Source organism: Xyrauchen texanus, chromosome 11 (genome assembly GCF_025860055.1).
Source record: "Xyrauchen texanus isolate HMW12.3.18 chromosome 11, RBS_HiC_50CHRs, whole genome shotgun sequence".
In the NCBI taxonomy this organism is placed as follows: Eukaryota; Metazoa; Chordata; class Actinopteri; order Cypriniformes; family Catostomidae; genus Xyrauchen; species Xyrauchen texanus.
This window is the reverse complement of record NC_068286.1, coordinates 27,552,117-27,576,766: the sequence shown is the minus strand read 5'-3', so window position 1 is coordinate 27,576,766 and position 24,650 is coordinate 27,552,117. Positions and strand designations below refer to the sequence as shown.

Here is a 24,650-nt window from a genome sequence, read left to right as displayed (position 1 = left end):
CGCATGGATCAACAACAGAAAAATGTATCTATCCAGAGCTCCCGAGAAGAAAAGTTGTCTTTGTTCATATAATAAAGAATGGGAGAAAATATATACATGGTTACCAGTTACAGGTGGCCCTAAAAAAGGAGAGTGCAGTGTATGCCACGAAGTTTCACAGACCGCTCTGCTGAAGCATTTCAGTTCCCCAAACATGACAGCACCGGTATCTTTGGCTTTGAGCATTCCTGTTACCAACGCATTCGTGGAGTGGGTGTTTTTTCTGATGACCTCTGTGTGGATAGAAACAAGGAACTGAGCATCTGTGTGAACTCCTGGTGAAAGTGAACTACACCTGCCAGTAGTTCTACAGACATGTAATGAATGAGAAAGCCCTACTTGAAGCTGCCAGATCAGACAAAAAAATTGAATTCAAGATGCACTAAATCCGGTAAGAATGCATTTAATCTTTCTAGTCTTTCCTAATGGTGTGCTTATTTGGAAATGCGCTTTTTAACGATTAGATTATTATTTTCCACTTTGTTATATTTAGATTGGGTAGGTCTGTGCTGTTAAAATTAGCTTGTATCATAGACCTTATGCCAAACTGAATGACTTTCACAGCACCGGTCAGCGCTGTCATTAACATTTAACATCACTGCAAAAATATATCTAATATAAAATCAATATTTATTCACCTAGTACAATAATAGTAAGTTATCCTCTTGTCCCGCATTGTCCCGCAAAATGTCTTATGAGTAATGGTGGTTGTCAGTAATTTGGCTGAATGGGATTTAAATCAGTGTACAATGTACATGAACTTCCATAAGAAACATGTTGATTTCCTGTGTGATCATGTTGGTCATTATCACAAATGTGCTTAGTTGATCAGACAATTAAAATAGGGTACAATCTTTAAAAAAAAATAAAAAATCATGTATTTATTTACATTATTTCCAGTTTAAATGTTTAAAGACTCTTGGACCCAACTTTTTATATATATTACAGTATATATTAAAATGTGTGTTTCCATATTTAGTTTAAAATAAATCTTTGAAATTATCCTGGGCTCCAGACTAACCTCATTTTGTGATGATTTTATCGTGCTGGTGCGGCTAGAGAGTTGGCTGAATCTCTTTGATTATGCACTGCCACTTTCTGTTTTATTAGAGAAACATCAAATTGCAAACGATCCAAAAGCATACCAAAACAGCGGTACTCGCTACCTTGACTAAACAGGGGTGTGTTTCCCAAAAGCATTGATAGCCAACTATGGTCGTAAATTCAATTTTTACCAAAATAGTTTAAACATGAACACAGCCATTTAAGGGATTAAAGGCTGTTAAGAGAAAGCGCTTTATCACAAGTGGTTTCTGTTGGAGAACACAGCTTCTGTGTCCACATTACAAGTGGCATTTTTGGCTGAATTCCAAACTGGAAAAATCAGCCACTGAAGGAAGAAAAATCATAATAGATAGCTTCAAACTGAATTTTCCATTAAAATTAAAAAGTGAGTTCTAAATGACTGTTTTGGATAAATTTCTCCACTGCTATCACAGTGGATGGTGAAGACTTTGAAGGGAATAGGGCATGGGGTGATCTCTTCTGATTAGAACCTGCACATTTCAAGAGTGTGCATGTGTGTTTGTGCTCAAGTTTATCGGGTGAACTCCGAAGTTGAGAGAAACACATCTATTGTAACACAATGCATCTGTCTTATTACACGATGCATACCGATTTTGTGTCTTCAGCATCTTTCTCTTATTAAACTTATTTCTGGCATACGTGTAAATGAGCTATCATAATTCAATTTTCCTGAAAGTAATTACTCCACCCCCTGCATAATGTCATTACGATGGCTCAGTTGTTGAACAAATGTGGTTCGAATGATTGATGTGCAACATAGTTACTACGGTTTCGAGAAACAGTCTATGACTATCTAGTTAATGACTATCTAGAATGACTATCTTGTTAATTTCTCCAATGATGCATTGCACTATAGTGGGTAAGCAGTGTCATTATTTGCGAAATGCACTGCTGAACAGTCTAATAGACAGCGCAGAGCAGCTGAGTTTGATGCCAACGCTCTCAAATGTTGGTGTGGAGCAATGTAATCAAACTCAAACCTGTATATTTAGTGACATTTAATGAGAGCCATCAGCATTGTGCATGCAAAGAGTGGGGCCCTCGTCATTTGGTTATAAATAAAAATTGCATTCCTTTCTATCAATCAAGAAATATACAGCAACAATGAGAGAAATAAAATGGAAGAATGTCTTATGTAAAAGCAGCGGTTGGAACTGTCGTAATTTCTCCAGGCACAGAGAAAGAGCTATGCTTTTCTTCAAGAAACTTCACAAAGTCAAAGTTAAGACTCGAGAACTTCTGTATCTTCTCTAGTGAAGAGCACAATGTCAGTGCTGGATTTGCTCTTTTTAACTTCTGCAACCTTATTAACTTCTTATGCCGCTACCTGTAGCTTCTCAGCCCTTCTCTGACATCTGAAAAGAAAGCAGCAGAAACACAAGGAGGTGCCTATCTCTTCCCTGATCTGATTATATCATATCCAAGCCTACACTCGCAAGCTGCTCCTCTCAGAGTTTTACTATTTCACCAGCCTGTGAATGTTTCGCAGTTGATTATGCAGCGTGTGCCGGATCGGATTGGGCATACTGTCATAATAACTGTGGATTATATGAATCTGCTGATGGGAATGGTCTTTTTCTCATGCCAGAAGTGTCATATAAGAGCATCTGTAAGCTTGTCAGATTGCTACTGTTGTATTTTATCTCTTAACACCCTTCATTGTTAATTCTGTGCCTTTTCCTAAAAGCATTGGTCATATATTTCCCTTCCTAGATGCAAGTCTTAGGATTTGCTCTGCTAGATTTCCCATGGGTCGGTTTACCCAGGCTACGTGGTTCAACTCTGAATGAGAAATCAAATGTTCTAGGCTTAAAATGGAACACAATGTGCTGAACAGGATTTCTGAGCGGGTGCTCAAAATAATTTAATTTTCTTCCTGTTCATACAGCAAAGTGTATGATTTTATTTTATTATTGTTTAGAGTCACCAGGCTCCTAATTTCGGATTTTAGATGAAGGAGTCTCTAGATTTAGTTTGAGCTGGCACTTTGCTTGATACATATTATCATGTGCACTTGAAGATAGTGTGTGTATGTTACTTTTTTCTTGCATCTAGCTTAAAATGCTAAGAGTCAAGAAAGCCATTTGAAGGTTGACTTCTTCAAAAAGATTAACATCGCCCTCAGCTCGACCAATAGTGTGAGTTTGGACTATCTGTCTGTGCAACCAATGGAAGACAGAGGGAGTTTTCTGGAATCTGTTTGTGAACAGATTATTTTTGGCTATTTCATTTGGTGACACTTATGCCTAAGAAAGAGTGCTGTAAGATCGCAATCCCTTTAAAAAAAAAATGTCACATTCAAACATCCGATAGTCATTCATCATTTACAGAGATAAATAAGATGCATTAGTGTTACTTCAGAGTATTAAGTCTCTAATTGAATCTTCAAACTGCATATTTGGATTGAAATAAATCTTGAAATCTTGTATCAAATCTTTATATTTATAAATAACATTAAGTATGGCTGAGCTGTATAGCTATTTTTATATTTATGCATTTGCTCTGAAATGGCTTAAAAGGGTGATTTTTATTTTCAGTCAGAGGGACCATCGTTTCAACCAAACAGCCATTGTTGCCAAGTAGATAAAAAATGTATTGAACCATTTTATTTATATGCACCAATATAACAATAGAAATAAACAGCAATATGTACTATCATATCTAAGTAAACTCAGCAAAAAAAAAGAAATGTCCTCTCACTTTCATCTGCTTTTATTTTCACCAAACTTAACATGTGTAAATATTTGTATGAGCATGAAAAGATTAAACAGCGAAGACATATACTGATACAAGATTCACAGACAAGTGACTAACAGAAATGGAATAATGTGTCCCAGAACAAAGGGGGGGGGGGTGGCCACAAGCTGCATTAAGTACTGCAGTGCATCTCCTCCTCATGGACTGCACCAGATTTACCAGTTCTTGCTGTGAGACAATACCCCGCTTTTCCACCAAGGCACTTGCAAGTTGCCGGACATTTCTGGGGGAATGGCTCTAGCCCTCATCCTCTGATCCAACAGGTCCCAGACGTGCTCAATGGGATTGAGATCCGGGCTCTTCGCTGGCCATGGCAGAACACTGACATTCCTGTCTTTCAGGAAATAACACACAGAACGGGCAGTATGGCTGGTGGCATTGTCATGCTGGAGCATCATGTCAGGATGAGCCACATGAGGGAGGAGGGTGTCTTCCCTGTAACATACAATATTGAGATTGCCTGCAATGCAACAAGCTCAGTCCAATTGTAACCGGTCTACTCCTAACCGCTATTAACCGTTCTGCGTTGTGTATGAAAAAGAGGTCGGACAACTGCCGCTTCTGATTAACCAAAGGATGTTTATTGGTCTGTTTCACTCTTTCCTCAGCTTGCATGTGGTAACTGTGTAAAACATCAAAAGTTCAGTACATCTTCAGGATGTAAACGCATCGTTTATACCTCCTCTCCCCAGCATGCATAAAGTGAACCGGCGAGATAATACATATATAAATATTCACATATATATGTATCAAAAGTATCATCAACAATCAATATGAATGAATAACAAACACTTAAATAAAATGTATAACAATTAAGTAAATACACATTAACATTAATTAATAATTAATTGAATTATCACATGCTATCGCACACTGTGATCTCTACAGACAGCATGAACACATTTCAATAAATCTTCCATTGTGAAAATATATCAAAATACATTTACATGAATGGATAGGATTAAAGAGAAATACCTGTGTAAAACATCAAAAGTTCAGTACATCTTCAGGATGTAAACGCATCGTTTATACATCCTGCATGATATAAAACTCATTAGCTGGTCTGCAATTATTCAAGGTGCACCAGCTTGTGTTACATGGCCCACTGAACTCGATATAATTACACATTTATGCAATCCAAATATAAAACTAATATTCAAGCGTAATATAACCCTTTTACAACACTTGTTGTAATAAACAAACTTATTTTAATACTTCAACGAACTTTAACAACTATTTATATGAAGAGACGGGAAAACTCTTACCTCTCCCCAGCATGCATAAAGTGAACTGGCGAGAGAAGCGTGCAGATCCAAAAATGGCGTCTACCAGCACCAAGACAAAACAAAAGTCCCAAAAACAGTTCTTTGTCAAAATAACAAGATTGTATAAACAAAACAAGAAAATAATCTACAAAATATCAGAGGGATTTTAGTGAACCAAATTATTCATATTATGAATATTACAACCCCGTTACACAATGATGCTGTGACACACCGCCCCAGACCATAACGGACCCTCCACCTCCAAATCGATCCCGCTCCAGTGTACAGGCCTTTGTGTATTGCTCATTCAACGATAAACATGAGTCCGACCATCACCACTGGTGAGAAAAAACACGACTCGTCAGTGAAGAGCACTTTTTGACAGTCCTGTCTGGTCCAGCGAAGGTGGGTTTGTGCCCATAGGCGATGTTGTTGCCAGTGATGGCTGGTAAGGACCTGCCTTACAACAGGCCTATAAGCCCTCAGTCCAGCCTCTCTCAGCCTATTGCGGACAGTCTGAGCACTGTTGGAGGGATTGTGCATTCCTGGTGTAACTCGGGCAGTTGTTGTTGCCATCATTTACCTGTCCCACAGGTGTGATATTCGGATGTATCGATCCTGTGCAGGTGTTGTTACATGTGGTCTGCCACTGCGAGAAAGATCAGCTGTCCTTCCTGTCTCCCTGTAATGCGGTCTTAGGCGTCTCACAGTACAGACATTGCAATTTACTGCCCTGGCCACATCTGCAGTCCTCATGCCTCCATGCAGCATGCCTAAAACATGTTCACGCAGATGAGCAGAGACCCTGGGCATCTTTCTTTTGGTGTTTTTCAGAGTTAGTAGAAAGGTCTCTTTAGTGTCCTAAGTTTTTATAGCTGAGACCTTAATAGCTTGTTTGCACATGACGTCATGGCACTGCGTTGCTGTGGTGCAAAATGCAGATGGAGGGCAGGAAGTGATTTTCTACATAGGAAAGTACTATCACAAACTCAAAATACCTATGTTTTGCATCACTTATGGTTGCTCAAACTGAGAAACCACAAGGAGCTTTTATTGCGTACCAAAAGTTGTTGTTCATAGGGGGGAAAATGCAATAAATTGACTGAAAAATGCTGGAAAAATGGCTTGCAAACCTGTGTCTGCGGTCTGGAGGAGCCAAGTCGGTAATGCTCATGTGTGCAGTGAGCACTTCGTCAAAGTTAAGTTAATACAACTTATGTGTCTATGTTTATGTAACGTTAGCTGTTTCCATACTTTCTAAAGTTAAAGTAATTATTTTTTCTTCTCTTTGAGTTTGTACCTCTGTAACTGGAACAAAAAAACGTAACTATAGCAAAGCTAATTACAAAGTATTTGCAGGGGAATATAAATAACTTATCCTGCCATGCAATTACTTCTCCGTCTTGTTTCGTGATGATCCATGTCTTTAGTGGGGTTTCGGCGGACCTTTGAGAGTGGTTAACCTAATTACGTAAACAACCGTAACGCTAACAACAAGAGGCGCCGCAGCGTTTAATGTTTGTTAGATTAATCTAACAAAAAAAAAAAATATGCTACTCACTTGGGCGAAAAGCAAAGAACAGTCATTGTGGAGCACCTTGGTACCGTGGTCGTTGACCCAACCGCTAACAAAAAAGTTGTATGCCTCCATACAACTTTCGTATGCTTTCATTTGTTTTCTGGAGTAGAAGGATGTCTGGAGGACAAGGTAGTTGCTTATATCTACCAGGCAGGCAGGCAAATATTTCAATTCAGTTAAAAAATCACTCCTCTTCATAACATAAGGATCATGTCCAGCATAAGTTGTGATTTTCTGTTTATATCTTTCTCTCGTAATCGCATCTAAACTAGTAAGGTACGGACTTTCCTCCATCTCGTCCATTCTGCTTTTCACTTCCTGCCCTCCGTCTGAATTTTGCACGTCATCAGAATCTTGTGACTGCAAACAAGTTATTGCCTATATGGTCTGTAAGCTGTTAGTGTCTTAACAACCGTTCAACAGGTGCATGTTCATTAATTGTTTATGGCTCATTGAACAAGCATGGAAAACATTGTTTAAACCCTTTACAATAAATATCTGTAAAGTTATTTGGATTTTTACAAAATTATCTTTAAAATACAGTGTCCTGAGAAAGGTACATTTCTTTGCTTTAAAATGGCTTAAAATTGTCACGATCCCTGGTTGTCTGTTCCGTGTCACCGTCACCATGTTCGATTGTGTCATTGTTCGCACCTGTTCATCGTTTGTAATCATCCTGCCCTTGTGTGTATATAAACCCTGCCTGTTCCTCCATTACCCTGTCATTCGTTGAATGTTGTTGATGTTTGCTCACATGCCTGTCTTCCTGTATTCCCAGTTCCTGTGTTTTCGTGTTTTTTTTCATTTTGCCCATCGTGGTAGTTTTGTTTGTTTATGTCTGTTTGTTTCCATTCGTGTCAATAAATCCGCGTTTGGATCCTCATCCCTTGTCTGCCTCCGTCCGCACTCATAACAGAACGAACGACCTAACATGGATCCAGCGGTTCTACAGGCCAACTGTAGTCTTCTCAGCCTGATGCAGGGAGACCGTCCGGTCGAGGAGCACATCCACGATTTTCTCACGATTGCGAGTGCCTCCGACTTCCCTGACTCCTCCCTGGTGGTGTTCTTCCGGGCAAACCTGAACAGTGCGCTCAAGGAGCGGTTGCCACCGGCAACGCGCGGCTGGACGCTCTGCGCATTCGTTGAGGAGACTCTGCTGGTCTGCGGTTCATCGTTCACTGTGGCCGTCGTCGAGGAGGACCCCATAGCTCCTCCCACAGTGGTAACTCTCCATTCACCCGTGGTTCATCCCTTCACGCCTGCCAGCGAGCCAACCTTCATGCCTGCCTTGGTCAAGGAGCCAATGCCGCCAGCTTCGTCCGCCCGGAGGAGGAGGAGAAGAAAGGCTTCCGCTCCCCAGTTGACGCCTGCCCCGGTCAGCGAGCCAGCGCCTGCAGCCCCTACCGTCAGCGAGCCAGTGCCTGCAGCTCCTACCATCAGTGAGCCAGCGCCTGCAGCCCCTACTGTCAATGAGCCAGCGCCTGCAGCCCCTACCGTCAGTGAGCCAGCGCCTGTAGCCTCGACCGTCCCTGAGCCAGCACATGCAGCCTCAGACGTCCCTGAGCCAGCGCCTGTAGCCTCGATCGTCCCTGAGCCAGCGCCTGTAGCCTCAGACGTCCCTGAGCCAGCGCTTGTAGCCTCAGACGTCCCTGAGCCAGCGCCTGTAGCCTCGACCGTCCCAGAGCCAGCGTCTGTAGCCTCGACCGTCCCTGAGCCAGCGCCTGTAGCCTCAGACGTCAGTGAGCCAGCGCCAGTAGCCATGACCGTCCAAGAGCCAGAGCCTCCCGAACCTTCCAGGGCTCCTCCTTCCGAGCCTTCCAGAGCTCCACCTCTAAAGTCTCTCGAGCCTCCCTGGGCTCCGCCTCTCGAGCCTCCTACGGCTCCGCCCCCCCGAGCCTCCTACGGCTCCACCTCCCAAGTCTCCTAGGGCTCCGCCTCTCAAGTCTCTCGAGCCTCCCCGGGCTCCGCCTCTCAAGCCTTCTACGGCTCCGCCCTGAGCCTCCTACGGCTCCCCCTCCCGAGTCTCCTAGGGCTGCGCCTCCCGAGCACTCTGAGCCTCTCGAGCCTCCTACGGCGCCATCTCCCTCGGCTCCGCCTCCTAGGCCTCCTACGGCTCCGCCTCCAGAGCCTTCCAGGGCTCCGCCTCTAGAACCTCCTGCAGCGCCACCTCCCTTGGCTCCACCTCCAGAGCCTTCCAGGCCTCCACCTCTAGAGCCGCCTACGGTGCCACCTCCCTCGGCTCCACCTCCAGAACCTTCCAGACCTCCGCCTCTAGAGCCTCCTACGGCACCACCTCCATCGGATCTGCCTCTAGAGCCTCCTACGGTGCCACCTCCATCGGCTCCGCCTCCAGAGCCTTCAAGGTCTCCGCCTCTAGAGCCTCCTATGGCACCTCCTCCCACGGCTCCGCCTGCAACGGCTCCGCCTCCCACGGTTCGGCCTCCTGAACCTGTCCTTTCCCTGTGGCCAGCTCCCAGGCCACCTGACCCAGTCCCCGTCTTGTGCTCCCCTTTGACTGTCTGTCTGCCCCTTGTGCCCCCGTGGACTGCTTGCCTACCCTCTGTGCCCCCTTGGACTGTCTGTCTGCCCCTTGTGCCCCCTTGGACTGCCTGTCTGCCCTCTGTGCCCCCTTGGTCTGCCTGTCTGCCCCCTTGTCCCCCCTTGGATTGTCTGGTGTCTCCGTGCACTCTCTGTGGTCTGCCAGTCCCCCCTCATTCCTTGGACGATTCTGTTTTGTTTTTTTTGTATGTTTTTTTTTCTCATTTAGAATCGTCTGGAATCCGATCCTTTGAGGGGGGGTTATGTCACAATCCCTGGTTGTCTGTTCTGTGTCACCGTCACCATGTTCTATTGTGTCATTGTTCGCACCTGTTCATCGTTTGTAATCATCCTGCCCTTGTGTGTATATAAACCCTGCCTGTTCCTCCATTACCCTGTCATTCGTTGAATGTTGTTGATGTTCGCTCAAATGCCTGTCTTCCTGTATTCCCAGTTCCTGTGTTTTCGTGTTTTGTTTTCATTTTGCCCATCGTGGTAGTTTTGTTTGTTTATGTCTGTTTGTTTCCATTCATGTCAATAAACCCGCGTTTGGATCCTCATCCCTTGTCTGCCTCCGTCCGCATTCATAACAAAAATAATGTTGTTGATTTTTATTTTTTTTTTTTTTTTTTTAATCAGAATATATTTTTGACCCAACAGTCATTTTGGCAAGTAGAGTTAATGTTTTAAATAAAATTAATATAATTTGACTTCAGTAAAAACATTCACTGGTCTGATTAAATATGTGTTTTGTCAAATTTGGCCAAAGTCCCCATGTGACTGACATATTTATTTATTTATTTATCATTCACTGAAATTGATTCTTAAAATGTTTTAGTTTTTACGGTAACACTTAACAAAAAGATTCCATTTGTTAACATTTGTTAATGCATTACAAAACAATTAACAATATATATTGTTTTACAACATTTATTAATCTTTGTTAATGTTAGTTAATAAAAAACACAATTGTGTTGAATCTACTGTATAGTAGTGTACTACTTGACAGTCTGCTGGTAAAAGTGTGTTCTGATTGAAACAAAAAACACTTTTAAGCCATGCATGTCAAGCAAGGTCCGTTGTTAACCTTTGGCCTGTGAGTAGAATCTCTGCTCAAGGGAATTCTAGATCGCAGTTGGCAGATAACGAATCATGTTTTGAAAAAGAAGCATTTTATTGAAATTCACTGATATCCTGGAAAGCCTCTAAAGTCGAGGCTTATAAATGAGTCACAGGCCCATCTCACAGTCCTCAGGAAATATGAGAGACACATATCTGCATCCTTATCAAGGTTACTGCATGTTGCATTCTTCATGGCTTAGGTAGATTCTCAGGCTTTCCGAATTGATTTGCAACAGGGATATGAAAGAGTTACAAGTCAAGCTGCATTAGTTTCATGAAAAATACGTTGTTTTCCATGCTTTTAAGCATTGAAATGTCCTATTTTGTGCTTGTGGTGTACAGCTGCACATCATATTGCATGCACTTCATATTTGTATTCCATCACTGCCATGCGTCGGTTTTGCATGACAGTTTTGTCGAAGGTAAGACGTATTGGTGCTAGAAATATAGAGTGGGCAAACCCCAAAATTAAAAATAATATTATTTCATAACTCAAAAAGCTTAATGGAGTTCTGAGCGAAGAGTCAACAGATGAAAATTACTTTGGAGAAATAAAATTAGACAAATGAGACAAATGTTGACATACCGTAAGAATGTAGAACCTAAAAATGTATGTGAATAGCATAGCTCAGATTACTTGTTCTTGGCAGAATTAGAATGAGAAATATTTGAGTTCATATTGAGATCTTTTGATTACAGATTTTGGTTTCTTGAAAAAAAAAAAAAACGTAATTTGATGTATTTTGAAGATTGCTTCAGTGGACTGGGCCAGCTTCATGGCAAAGATATGTAGCTATTATGATGTTTTTAAATCTGCATTTATGAATATAATACTTTGTCAAAATAATAATAATAATAAATATATATAACCAAAATTTTCCCCCTCCATTATTAATAGATTGAAGTTCTGGGTACAATACACAAAATACGGAAAATTTCAGCAAAGTAACTCTTACAAATGAGGGAAAAGTCATTCAAAAGTCAAAATTTGCATTACTGTAGCAGAGTAATCAACAGTTTGTTGTGCTGAACATTTGTCTCTTTAGACTCCATTAAACCCAATTTATGTCATGTCAACTTTTCAGAGGCCATAACAAAACATGAAAATAGTCTCAGGAATTTTTCTCCCTCTCAGGGGAGATGGAAATATCCTGATGATATCCAATGTTCAAAGTCACGTTCATAACTACACAGCCTCCTCGTATACTGCATGAATTGAATGGCTGATGAGCAAATAAAAAAACAAAATTCAGTGTACAGGGTGTGGAAAGCTCTTCCTGTGATGAAATTACAGGCACACTGTGTTCAAAGCTCTCCAGCACTCTGTATTTTATGTCAGAGTGTAAAATGTGTCTTGTCAGAGCATCTTTGTTTGATGGTGTATCATTCAGAAACTCATAACAGGCAACAAAGTATTTTTGGTACACTCCAGACACACTCGTAGCTTTGGAAAAGTAGCGGAAAGGAACAGAGTGGGTGCGGGTGCTGTCGAGATCTGTTGGAACATCAGAGAAGAACTGGAAGATGAAGGGCAGAAGAGTTTATCGTGGAATCTATAGGTGTAAAGCAACTTCACAGTTGTTACTGATCCTCCTTGCTTGTTCTTTCAATTACCAGGAGATGGTGGAGATGTGTAAAGTGCAGATTTGGAAGGTTAAATAAGGTGAAACTTGACAAGATACATGTGTTTGAAAATATTAGAAAACTTCATTGAAAACTAACATAGCTCTCTCTACTGCAGCAGAAGGCAAAATAGACACTAAAACCTCACTATAAATGCAAAATCAGCACTCGCTCACTGTTTCTCCATTGAAAAGAATAGCCTAAGATAAGCATGAGGGAAAAGACCCTATATGACATATTACATACAACACTGTCAGGTTCATCAGGGCAATAAACACATGTCCATTTAGATGATTCGGAAAGGAACTCCACAGGTGTCTGCACAGCCCATATGTTTCCAGTTGACCATGTGCCTCCTTACAATGGAAGCTTGACCTTTGGAGAACACTCTTGGTTGACGTGATGGACAGAAGGTGGCTTGTGTTCAAGCTCTTAAGTCAAGTATGAAGATGGAGAATGACATCTGAGAGTACTGGAATTTTGTACTAGGCGGCTCTGAAGGCTAGCTGATGCGAGAATGTTGTCATTCGAGGTTTGTCTGCACAGGGTCCAAGCCATCAGAGGTTTCAACAATATACCCCAACATAAGGGTTAAAGCTTCTGTCTTGTGGGTGCCTCTTTTTGTCACAGTTTTGAAGAACCGACATTGATGCTGAAAATGTGAGCAAGCTTTAGAAAAATGCAATGCTTTTTCAAATGTCTCACCACAAATGTGGTTTGAAAAGGATTTTTGACCTCTTTTCAATTCAAGGCTTTACTTCGAAAACCCCTTTAAGTGCGAATCAACCTGTTATTGTTTGCACTTAGAGGTGGATCTAAACAGCTGTCAGAATGCGAATATCAATTCCCAGAGGTTATGTCCTATCATAGATTACAGTATAGGTTCCCACAAGAATGTATTTCAGTCCAACTTGTCCTCTGTTCTCTTACAGCCTAGAAAACGTCTCGGGTTACATGTGTAACCCTTGTTTCCTGAAAAAAGCGGAACGAGATGTTGCGCTGCTAAGCGCTACGGGGAACAGCTTTAGCTGTGAGCCGAGCTGAATAATGTGTGGAACACGTCAATGAACATTGACCAGAATTTATAGCCTCGGCTGATGTAATCATTAGATGTACCTGAGGCCAGGCTATAAATGGATACGTCACCAGTTGTCATCAGATACTTCTTTTTGAAGAGCAGTCCTGGGACGTCCCAGTGCGGTAAGCAGCGCAACATCTCGCTCCGCTTTTTCAGGGAACAAGGGTTACACATGTAACCCGAGACGTTCCTTTACAAAAAGCTTCACTACGATGTTGCGCTGCTAAGCGCTACGGGAACGCAATACCCACGCCGCCGACTTGGGGCTGTCCGGACCCCTACGGTTGTGCAGTGTACTCACAAAAATGCGAGAGGTCTCAGACATGAGCTTCAGATGTCGACTCAAGGGCATAAGAGCCCAGAGTAGCAAAGCATCTAACCCATAAAGTTCGATGAATGTGTGCGAAGAGAACCCTATCGCAACACAAACTTGTCATAAAAACTGATGAATGTGAGCGGAGAGGACCAGCCTGCCACATCACAAACTTGTTCAGGCATGAGCTGAGATGTCGACTCAAGGGCATAAGAGCCCGGAGTAGCAAAGCATCTAACCCATAAAGTTCGATGAATGTGTGTGAAGAGAACCCTATCGCAACACAAACTTGTCATAAAAACAGATGAATGTGAGCGGAGAGGACCAGCCTGCTGCATCACAAACTTGTTCAGGCATGAGCTGAGATGCCGACTCAAGGGCATAAGAGCCCAGAGTAGCAAAGCATCTAACCCATAAAGTTCGATGAATGTGTGCGAAGAGAACCCTATCGCAACACAAACTTGTCATAAAAACTGATGAATGTGAGCGGAGAGGACCAACCTGCCGCACCACAAACTTGCTGCAGAGGGGGACCTCTAGCCAAGGCTTTAGAGGAGGAGAGCCCTCTGGTAGAGTGCGCCCTAAAACCTACTGGCGAAGCTTGTTCGCGCGCCTCGTAGGCCCGGGCAGTAATGTCCCTCACCCAAAGTGACAGTCTGTCAGGACGTGACCACCACCCAGTCACGGCTTCCAAATGAAGAATTGCTGCCTTGATTTTACGCCACTAGCAAATGCGGTGGACATAAGTCTGACGGGTACAGACTGGACAAAGTCTGAGAAGTCTTAGCTGCTCCGGCGTTACAAACGGCAGGGAGCAGAAGGCTTAGAGAATAACCGGCCAAGGGTCGCGAAAGGCACCTTGGGCAGGTAGTCAGGGTGAGGGTGCAAAGAATGCTTTTGGTCCTACCTGGGGCAACTCAAAACAGGCCGGCAAGAGAGAAAGAGCCTGTAGGTACCCAAGTCTCCTCAGAGACGTAATTTCCATAAGAAAAACCATCTTGAGAGTCAGAAGTCTACCAAACGCTGACCCTAGAGGTTTTAAAAAGGGGGGTCTTACCCTATGAAGAGGTCCTAGCAAGGATGCCTCTTAGAGGGCACCCCGCCCACCAAGGCGTGGCAAACCGAAGTGGAAGCCACATAGAACCTGGCAGTGGCAAGGCAAGTGCCCGCTGACAGTTCTTTCCCATGAAAATCCAGAACTGAAGCAAACTGGCAGTTAGCTGGTTCTGTAATTTAACTTATTAGAAGGAAACGCATGCAGGCGCATTTGTGCCATGTATGCGCCACCACGATCAGCACCCCCGAGGGGGGGACTGGGTGACTCGGGGAGAAGTAGAGGAGACATTGCGCTATCAACAGAGGCGAAGAGCTCCTCTTCTGCCCTGTAAAATCTACCCAGATCAGTTCCAAGGGAGGGAGCCCTAGCACTTGCAATGGTCTCGATAACTTCAGGAGAAAGCCCTGTGAACCTCAGTTGGTACCCTGCAGGGGCCAAGCATGAAAGGTTTCACAATTCGGGCCGGGGATGAATATGTCCCCTGAGCCTGAGAAAGAAGGTCCTACCTGTTCGGAATCGCCCAAGGCGAGCCGTCGAGGAGAGATATTAACTCCGAGAACCATATCCTGTTCAGCCAGCGCAGCCATTAATAGGAGGCAAGACCCTTGCTGGTGAACATTGCCAAGACTCCCGGAGCAGAGAAACCGGGAAAGAAACGCATACAGACACATTCTGGGTCATGTATGTGTCTTAACGTCCAGACCCAAGGGGGCTGGGTGATTTCAGGGAGAAGTAGAGGAGACATTGCACTATTCATAGAGGCGAAGAGGTCCTCTTCTGTCCTAAGATCTCACCCAAACTTGTTCCAAGTGGAAAAAGCCCGGCATTTAAAAAGGTCTCGATAACCTCAGGAGAGAGCCCTGTGTTCCTCAGTTGGTACCGTTAGGGGCCAAACATGAAAGATTCCACAATTTGGGGCAGGGATGAAATATTGCCCTGTGCCTGAGACAGAAGATCCTTCTTGTTCGGCATCGCCAAAGGCGAGCCGTCGAGGGAAGAGATTAGCTCCGAGAACCAAGCCCTGTTCGGCCAGCGCGGCGCTATCAGTAAGAGGCAAAAACCCGAACTCTGGGCAACTACTACCTTAGGGTGGAGTTCTTAACTCCCCCGTTGGTAATTTCTGTCTGGACCGTAAATCTGCTCCCATATACGGGCATCCAGGGATATAACTGACCTGAGTGACAGGAGCTTGCCCTGGGCCCTAAGGAGAACCCAACGTGTCAGAAATACAGCTGACAAGAATGTGGGTCTCCTTGATGATTTATGTAAGAGGCTACCGCTGCATTGTCCACCCGCACCAAGACATGGCAGCCTCAGGAGGAGGTATTTCAGGGCCAGAAATACAGCCATCAACCCAAGACAGTGACTGTGACAACCGAGCTGACGACCCTCCTATCCCCTTAAGCTGGATCTGACCACTTAAGGCCGCTACCCCGCCCATCAGGGAGGCGTCTGTTGTTAGCAGCCTGCGACAACAAGACGCACCTAGAGTGGGACCCAAGGCAGAAAACCGGGGTCTGAACCACATAGAAAGGGAACGAAGCTTGAGGCGCGTAACCCTATTTAGCCTAGGGGTTTTGGCCCTTGGAAGAATCCCCTGGCTTTTGGCCACAACAAAAACGGTCTCATGAGCAGAAGGTCCAGTGGGATCACTGTGGACGCATTCGCCCTGAGACCTGGAAATCATTGATACTGATAACAGTGCAACCTTGACCTAGCCTGACTTTGCTCAGGGTGATCTAAATGGACTCAATCCTAGCGGGAGACAGTTGTGCCCGCATTGAGATTGAACTCCATACGATGCCCCGATAGACAGCGTTCTGAGTGGGAGAGAGGACGCTTTTCTTGGCGTTGAGCCTCAACCCCAGAGAAACAGATGAGCTAAGACGATGTCCCAGTGCTGAACTGCCAGTTCCTGGAACTGCGCTAGGATCAGCCAGTCGTCTACTAATTGAGAATGCAGATGCCCCGGAGTCGCAAGGAGCCAGCGCTACATCATGCATTGTGAATGTGCGGGTAAAAAGGGCTAAGCTGAGTGAAAGAACCTGACCCTGGAAGACTTCGCCCCCGGAAGTGAACCTCAGGAACTTTCCATGTTGTGGCAGAACTTCTAAATGAAGTATAGAAGTGCGTCATAAGATCGATGGTGACCAGCCAAACAAGTTGTAGGGCTTGAGACACGACCGTCTTGACAGGCATCATCTTGGACTTGAACACCCACGTGTAGTTCAAGCTTTAAGATCTAAGCCAGACGCCACCCCTCACCCTCCATGGGTAACGGGAAGTATTTAGTGTAATAACCTAACTCTCTGGAAGGGGAACACATACCATGGCCCCTTTAACCAGGAGAATTAGTTTTTTGTTTTTACAAAAAAAGAAATCCGGTTTATGGTAGTGAGAACACGCCGTTGAAACACGGAAAAGCGGCGAGTGAATTAAATCCTGACACCCTTATAAGACCCACAGAAAAGAATATATCCGGCAGGAGTTTCCACGCTGCCAGGATCTCTGAGATGGGTATTATATTTTAACACTTCCTGTTGAGGGTTGTCGGGTGTTTCAAGGCCCTGAATAAGATGCAGGAACAGCTTAAAACACCCAATTTTGATGGAAGCCTCTGCAACCCGAAACACCAAGAGGTGGCGGGAATGGGGGCTTCGAGGGGGTACCGGAGGGGTGAAGTAAAACACGCACCGGCCCCGAGGGAGCTACCCCTAATCTAGGTGTAAGACCGTCAGGGTTTTCTCTTGGGTCTTGCTTCGGGCTGGCGAGGGCGGCGAGACTGTCCCCAATCCCTGGGAGGAGGAGCACGACTCGCCACACTTTGTTTTTGAGCCTCCCTTCAGTCAGGACCGAGGCGGGTCTGCGGCTTGCTCTTCAAGCGCAGAACCCACACTCAGGTCGCCCAGGGGTCAGCCTGGTACGCCTGTAAAACAGCATAGTGTGCAGAGCAGCACCTGCCTGACCTGCTGCTTGATAAGCCCTTCCCACTAAAGTGGAGGTTGCCCTACAAGGCTTTGAGGGGAGAGAGGGCTTCTTAAGTGACAATGCCGAGCCCGGCGAGAGATAGCCTGCAAGCGTCTCTTCGACCGGCGGCATCACTGAATACCGCCGTGCCTCAGCACCCACGATAGTCGAATATAATGACGTCGAGGGTATGCGAACACGGGAAGGAAATAAATATAAATATATAATATATATATAATTTTTTTTTTTGGGGGGGGTTCTCCATGAGCGAAAAATCTCTTCATGGAGGTTATCAAAGAAGGGAAGGGACCCATGAGGCGTTCCCTTTCTTAGACTGGAAGATAAAATATATCCCCTAATTTGGAGCGTTTGGAGCGTTTGGGGGTCTCTTTTTCGCGTGGCCAGTGCAATCTGGCAACCGCACGAGTAACAACATCGAGCAATTTCCTCTGTAGATTTTTTTATCGTGGACGGAAAGCTCGGAGGCGGGAAGAGAATCGCGATCCACCTCATGACCCGAAGAAGCGTCGAGATCATGTGTGAAGGACCAGCTGGGTTTGGGGAGAGAGTGAGAGAAAGGGATCAACCCGTCTCTTGCTCCTCAGCCACATCCATGCAAGAGCCCCACAAATGATTTTTATTTTTTATTTTTTTGTGAGTGCTGACTCCCAGAAGCAAGCGAGGCGAGCACGACGCACTCTGCCTGTTAAAGTAAATCGCAGTGCTCACACCCGCCCTGCTGCAACGCGAGAGCAGCGTGCTCTTGAGCAAAAACTGATGTGTGTCGTCTTCAGCTATAGAGCGGAAGAGGGGAACACGCACCGTTTGCGGCTTTCAGTCATTCTCTCTTTTTCTAAACAGAAGAGAACAACGTTCACTGCACACTGCCTAACTGATTCTAACTTCTAACAGAGGAAAGAAAGTTTTGACAGGGTTTGTGAAACACACAGAAACAGAATCGCTCTGAAAAAAGAGTTTTCTGGACGACACCTGGTGACGTATCCATTTATAGCCTGGCCTCAGGTGCATCTAATGATTACATCAGCCGAGGCTATAAATTCCGGTCAATGTTCATTGACGTGTTCCACACATTATTCAGCTCGGCTCACAGCTAAAGCTGTTCCCCGTAGCGCTTAGCAGCGCAACATCGTAGTGAAGCTTTTTGTAAAGGGAACAACTCTCACATCTATTTCCACACTCATCAGAACTTTGAGAACTAACATCTTTCGATTTCTCTTTTAGGTCAGTATATCACCAGGTTGCAGTAAAGCACTGGCCAAAATGCTATACTGCCCATACTGTGGAGGAATGCCAGGCCTCAAACCCTGTCCCAACTACTGCCAAAATGTCATGAGAGGTTGCCTGGCCAACCAAGCGGATCTGGATCCAGAGTGGAATCTCTTCATTGGTAAGAAATGAACTACAATCGTACTTTGCTGATTCCAATAGATATATTTCAGGGTCTACTGCTTGAGTAGATATTTTGGGCTAGTATTGATAATCTTATGCCAACATGTAATCAAAATTGATATTATTTTGTTTCTTAATACATGTTCCTGGTCTTATTGTGTATGATTTGTCACTGCACGTAATTTCAAAGAAAGAAAATGGTTGTTTTCGTGGTCTTTCAGCAAAATTTGAAAAACTCCTGTGACATCACCTACACCAAACAGACTACTGGAGAATGTTAATGAATAGTTAAGCTATTTAAGTTTTTAGGGTTCTTTTTAAGTTGACTAGCATTCAATCTGGCTCCAATCTACTATCCACTTTTTACAATGACTTTGTAAATGTTTTTGGTTCATTTGTATTCATACACCAATTTTTGATTAAGTTAAAAGAACCAACTGATAAAAGTCATTAATTCGGTAACTGGACAACACAGTTCACACTGTAGATAAAAAAAAAAAAAAAACAGCTCCTAAGAGTTGTTTGTTTGGGTATCAAACTATACTGGTTGCACTGGAGATTCAAAAGAACCAGCTGAGAAGAGTGATTCATTCTGGAATTGGTTCAAAAGAACAGAGTCGTTTGTTCGGAAATCAGACTATACTAGTTGTGCTGTAGAGTCAAAAGAACTGGCTCATAAGAGTCATTCATTCGGGAATCGTATTATAATGTTCATGCTTTAAATTAAAAAGAAACAGCTCATAAGAGTCATTCATTCTGGAATTGGACTACACTGTTCTGCTGTAAATTCAAGTGAACCAGCTCATAAGAGTCATTCATTCAGGAATCAGACTACACTTTTTGTGCTGTAAAATCAAAAGAACTGGCCTAAAAGAGTCATTCATTTAGAAATCAGACTACACTGTTCGCACTGTAGATTCAAAAGGACCAGCACATAAGAGTCATTCATTCGTGAATCAGACTACACTGTTTAAACCATAGATTCAAAAGAACAGGCTCAAACGAGCCATTCATTGGGGAATCAGGATACACTGTACGCACTGTAGATTCAAAAGGACCAGCTCATAAGAGTCTTTCATTTGGGAAACTGACTAAACTCCTTGCACTGTAGATTCAAAAGGACCAGCTCATAAGAGTCATTCATTCGGGATTCGGATTACACTGTTCATGCTGTAGATTCAAAGGAACAAGCTTATAAGAGTCATTCATTCAGGACATGGATTTCACTGTTCGTTTTGTAGATTCCTCAGAAAAAGCTCATAACAGTCATTCATTTTAGAATCGGTCTACAATGCTCTGGTCGTGCTGCATTTTTTACATTTATTTATTGTTTCTGGCTATGGTATGGAACTGCACATTTTTGCAATCTAATAAATTCTCGATGTTTTAAATCAAGTCCTGCCCCAAATGTAATCACTTTATTCTCATTGAATATTCTGTTTTACTTGGAAAACCACTACATTATGGAAGTAAAATAAGTTGTGAATTCTATTTTAAGTTGACTTTAAAGAAGAACTTCATAAGAAAGAACCTACTTCATTTTAAAACTTTGCAAATACATTTTCACCTCTTGTGCTGTGCTAAAATTATGTCCTTGCTGCTCAATATAACATGTGGAAGGTAAATACCTTTTGAGTGGGTAAGGGCACTGGCTTTAGGAGCTCAGTTCGCCCGCCCACAGAAAGGGCTGCTGAATTGATACAGTTTCCTTCTTGTTTCCTCCAAGTCTCTGCAACACACTGCATGCACTGCAAGAGAGTTGGCAGTGAAAATTTGCATTCATATAACTTTGAAAGAGAAACCACTTGAATGTATTAGTAATTTCAGAGAAAATAAGAAAATAAACTCAAACGCAACATGAAGTCAAAATCAACCCTGTTTACTTTAATAAAAGGAATAGTTAAAAAAATAAATACATCAGTCATCATTTACTCATCCTCACCTTTATTTCTTATGTGGAACACTGTCGAAGATATTAGGCTTAAATGATGTTGGCTTCCGTAGGTAAAAGATTTTTTATTTATTTATTTTTTTCTTCATTTTGTGTGTTATAGAGTTTGAATCAGTAAATTGATCCCCCGTGGTGAGATATCAACTGGGCATTTGGTGCCACAGTTCGATTAGCAAAAGAGGATAATTCATGTTCTTTTATATATTAATAGAGCAGCCACACAGAAACTAGTCTTTGAAATATCATCACTTTGTGAGATCAGCTTTGGTGGTCGGGCACTAAAGACTGACCTTTGGTCCATGCAGCATGTGTGGCATTTACCCTCGGCTGCTGTTGATTTGCCCTTCTCACCTGCATTGATTAGCATACCTGAGAAGACATACAGAGACCACGTCTCGAACCAGTCTAGCCTCATTCCATGAATCGATTTCAGAAGTTATGTGGTTTACCAAACTTTCAAACAAACAGCCTTAGCTTGGAATCCCTTTTGGAAACTGATTTAATAGACTAGTTTTTTGACTGATATGTTTGCGATTTTTTGATTTTTGTAAATAATCTAAAATGTAAAAAGTTAATTGAATATGTGTATGAATATACAGTAAGTAGCTGTATTCCACTACAGTTTCAATTTAAATAATTGATAATACAATTACATTCAAAACGTATTTTGATTACTGAAGAGATTACTTTGCATTTTATTGTCATTTGTTTCATTTCATATTTAGTCCTTTTAGATGGAAAAATGTATACAAATTATATGATCCAAAGTGCATTTGATCAGAGATTAAACACTTTATTATGATGAGATATATTTTGCATTATTCTCACAGATGACATTATTCTTGCAAACAGTCTTTAGACGAATGAAACAGAGACAAATACATGGCTTGTTTCACATGACATGCTCAGGCTGCATGCCTCTGAACAAACAGCGAATTTTGTGAATTTTTGCTTTATTGATTTTGCTTTAAAATGTAATTTATTTATTGAAACAAGAAAAACATTAACAAAAGACATTTCTAAATTCAAATTGCTCTTTAAACTAAACAAAAAAAGTAATAAAATAATGAAGTGATCAAAAAAAATATTTTTAACCACCTCCCCAAATCCAAACATTTACTGCAAGGGCCACATTTGCTTTGCATAGGAATCCAAGCAATATCACAAGAGCAAGAGTGCGATGTAGCCCTACTTTGCACTGATACTGGACTCAAGATGGCGCAGAGTATGGCTGCTGCGTTGCGAGCTCCAACACAACATTGCAGTTTATTGTTTGTGTTGTTTACAGTTTTTTGTTTTTTTGTCTTGGATGTTGTCTGCCTTATTGTATACGACAGACAAACGCTTTTGGACATTGGTTCTGCAATTACACACTGAAAACCGGACTTCAAATTCCACAACTCCAACCCACTGTTTACAAACACGCCAGCGGAGCCCTTTGTCTGGGCTGCCCGTCCGCGGAAACGCAGAAGGAAAAGGGGAAAAAGAGCCGGCATATTCATCAGAGTAAGACGTCACGCAAATCGACCCCCCACTACCCAGTATACTACTGAAAAATGTTCAGTCTCTGGACAATAAGCTCTGCGAGCTGAGAGCGCGGATCTCTTTTCAACGAGAGACGAGGGATTGCTGCGTTATCTGCCTTACAGAAACCTGTTTGTCTGCGGAGATTCCAGACTCAGCCATCGAACCCGCTGGGTTCTCCGTGCACCGAGCGGACAGAGCGAAAGACCTCTCAGCTAAAAGCAGAGATGGTGGTGTATGTGTTATGATCAACAAATCATGGTGGGATCAAAGGAACATACATTTTATCAAGTCTTTCTGCCCTCCTGATCTGGAATAACTCATGCTTCTTTATCGACCATTCTGGCTACCAAGGGAATTCACAGTGGTCATTATCACAGCTGTGTACATCCCCCCACAAGCTGACACAGACTGGGCACTCAAGGAACTGTATGGGAGCATAAATGAGCAGGAAACCGTGCACCCTGAGGCCGTGTTCATTGTTACCGGGGACTTTAACAAAGCCAATTTTAAAACAATTGCACCAAAATACCACCAACACATCAGCTTCGACACACGAGGGATCGTTGCTATTCTCCTTTCCGGGATGGCTACAAATCCCTCCCCCGCCCACCTTTTGGCAAATCAGAACACTCTTCCGTTCTGCTTCTGCCCGCTTACAGGCAGAAACTGAAATGGGAAGCACCCACCCTCAGAACGATCCAGTGCTGGTTGGACCAATAAGACTCTGCGCTACAAGACTGTTTTGATCACGCGGACTGGGAGATGTTCCGGCCCGCCTCTGATGACGACATCGAGGGTTACGCTGATAGCGCAACGTGTTTCATCAGGAAGTGCGTAGAGGACGTGGTGCCAACCAAAACAATACGGATATACCCCAACCTGGAGTGAAATGGTGTCATAACCAGACAAGGTTTTTAAAGCTGCACTCAGTAACTTTTTGTTCATGTCATCTTGTACTTACTCTGACACCTAGTGTCCTGGATGCAGCATCATTCAAAATCCATAGTTTTGAGTTCCAGATGCCATTTTAGAAATTCACTATTCACAATCAGCCATAATTAATTTATTATTTGAGTACTTTTCAGCTGGTTATGTGATTCTAAAATGACACCCCCCCGTCTCCCAGTTCGGCCTCTTCGGCGACACCGTCGAGGACTTCGCCCAGCAGTTCTCCGTGGTGAAAAAGAAGACAGAGGCCATTTCACATATCCTGCCCCGCTGCAAACCTGCCGCCTGCTCGCCGAGGGCATCTTCCTGTGGCAAAAAAATGCGCAGCTCCGCCTCAACCCGGGCCCAGCTCTCAGCTCCCGTGTCGAGCGCCCCGCAGGAAGCGCACATCCCCCGTCTCACGGACCACCTTGAGGACCCGGTAGGCTCCCAGGCGCTCCTGAGATGATCGACCCGGAGACCAAGACGTTCGCTCTGGAGCTGGTAAGCAGACCACTCCATCCTCCGGTGGAGGGTCGGGAGGAGAATCCTTGTTTGAATTTATTTCATTTGTACCCACCGGGTACGTCAAAAATAATTGTACCGTTAGTGCCCCTAGCACGGAGCTTGGATGCATGGCTTTCAATTCCCAACCCGTCATGCTGGCTGACCAGGACCATCCGACTCGGTTACTCAATTCAGTTTGCCAACCCCTGTCCACTTTACCGCTGTACACGGCGAACATGCCAAATCCCTGCGCGCGGCAATCACGACCTTCTTACTCAAACATGTGATACAGCCTGTCCCTTCAACCGAGATGAAGAAGGGTTTCTACAGCCCTTACTTCATCGTACCCAAGAAAGGCGGCAGCTTACGACCGATCTTGGACCTGCGAGTTTTCAAACGGGCTTTGCTCAAACTCACGTTAAAACATATCTTAACTTGCGTCCGGCATCTAGATGGGTTCGCAGGGGTAGACCTGAAGGATGCTTACTTCCACGTTGCAATATTGCCTCGACGTTGACACTTTCTACGGTTCGTGTTCAACGGCCAGGCGTATCAGTACAAGGTCCTCCCATTCGGCATGTCCCTGTCCCCTCGCGTCTTTACGAAGGTCGCAGAGGTAGCCCTTGCCCCGCTTCGAGAAGCCGGCATCTGCATACTCAACTACCTCGACGACTGGCTCATCCTGGCCCACTCCCGAGAGTTACTATGCGCCCACAGGGACCAGGTGCTCAGGCACCTGAGCCGCTGAGGGCTTCAGGTCAACTGGGAAAAGAGCAAGCTCGGCCCGGTCCAGAGCATCACTTTTCTCGGCATGGAGTTAGACTCTCAGTGTCAGCACGCCTCACCATGAGCGTGCGCATTCAGTGCTGGTATGCCTCGCCGCCTTCAGGCCAAGCACTGC

General features: G+C 43.9%; 1 protein-coding gene across 1 annotated transcript in view; it reads left to right on the top strand.

The window, feature by feature from the left end:
• Window positions 1-18,846, top strand: part of LOC127651338 (glypican-6-like) — a 312,951-nt gene extending 294,105 nt beyond the window's left edge. Inside the window, exon 4 of the mRNA XM_052137116.1 lies at window positions 18,670-18,846. Within this exon, the coding sequence (XP_051993076.1) occupies window positions 18,670-18,846 (177 nt within the window). The remainder of the gene's footprint in view (window positions 1-18,669) is intronic.
• The last annotated feature ends 5,804 nt before the right edge of the window (window positions 18,847-24,650 follow it).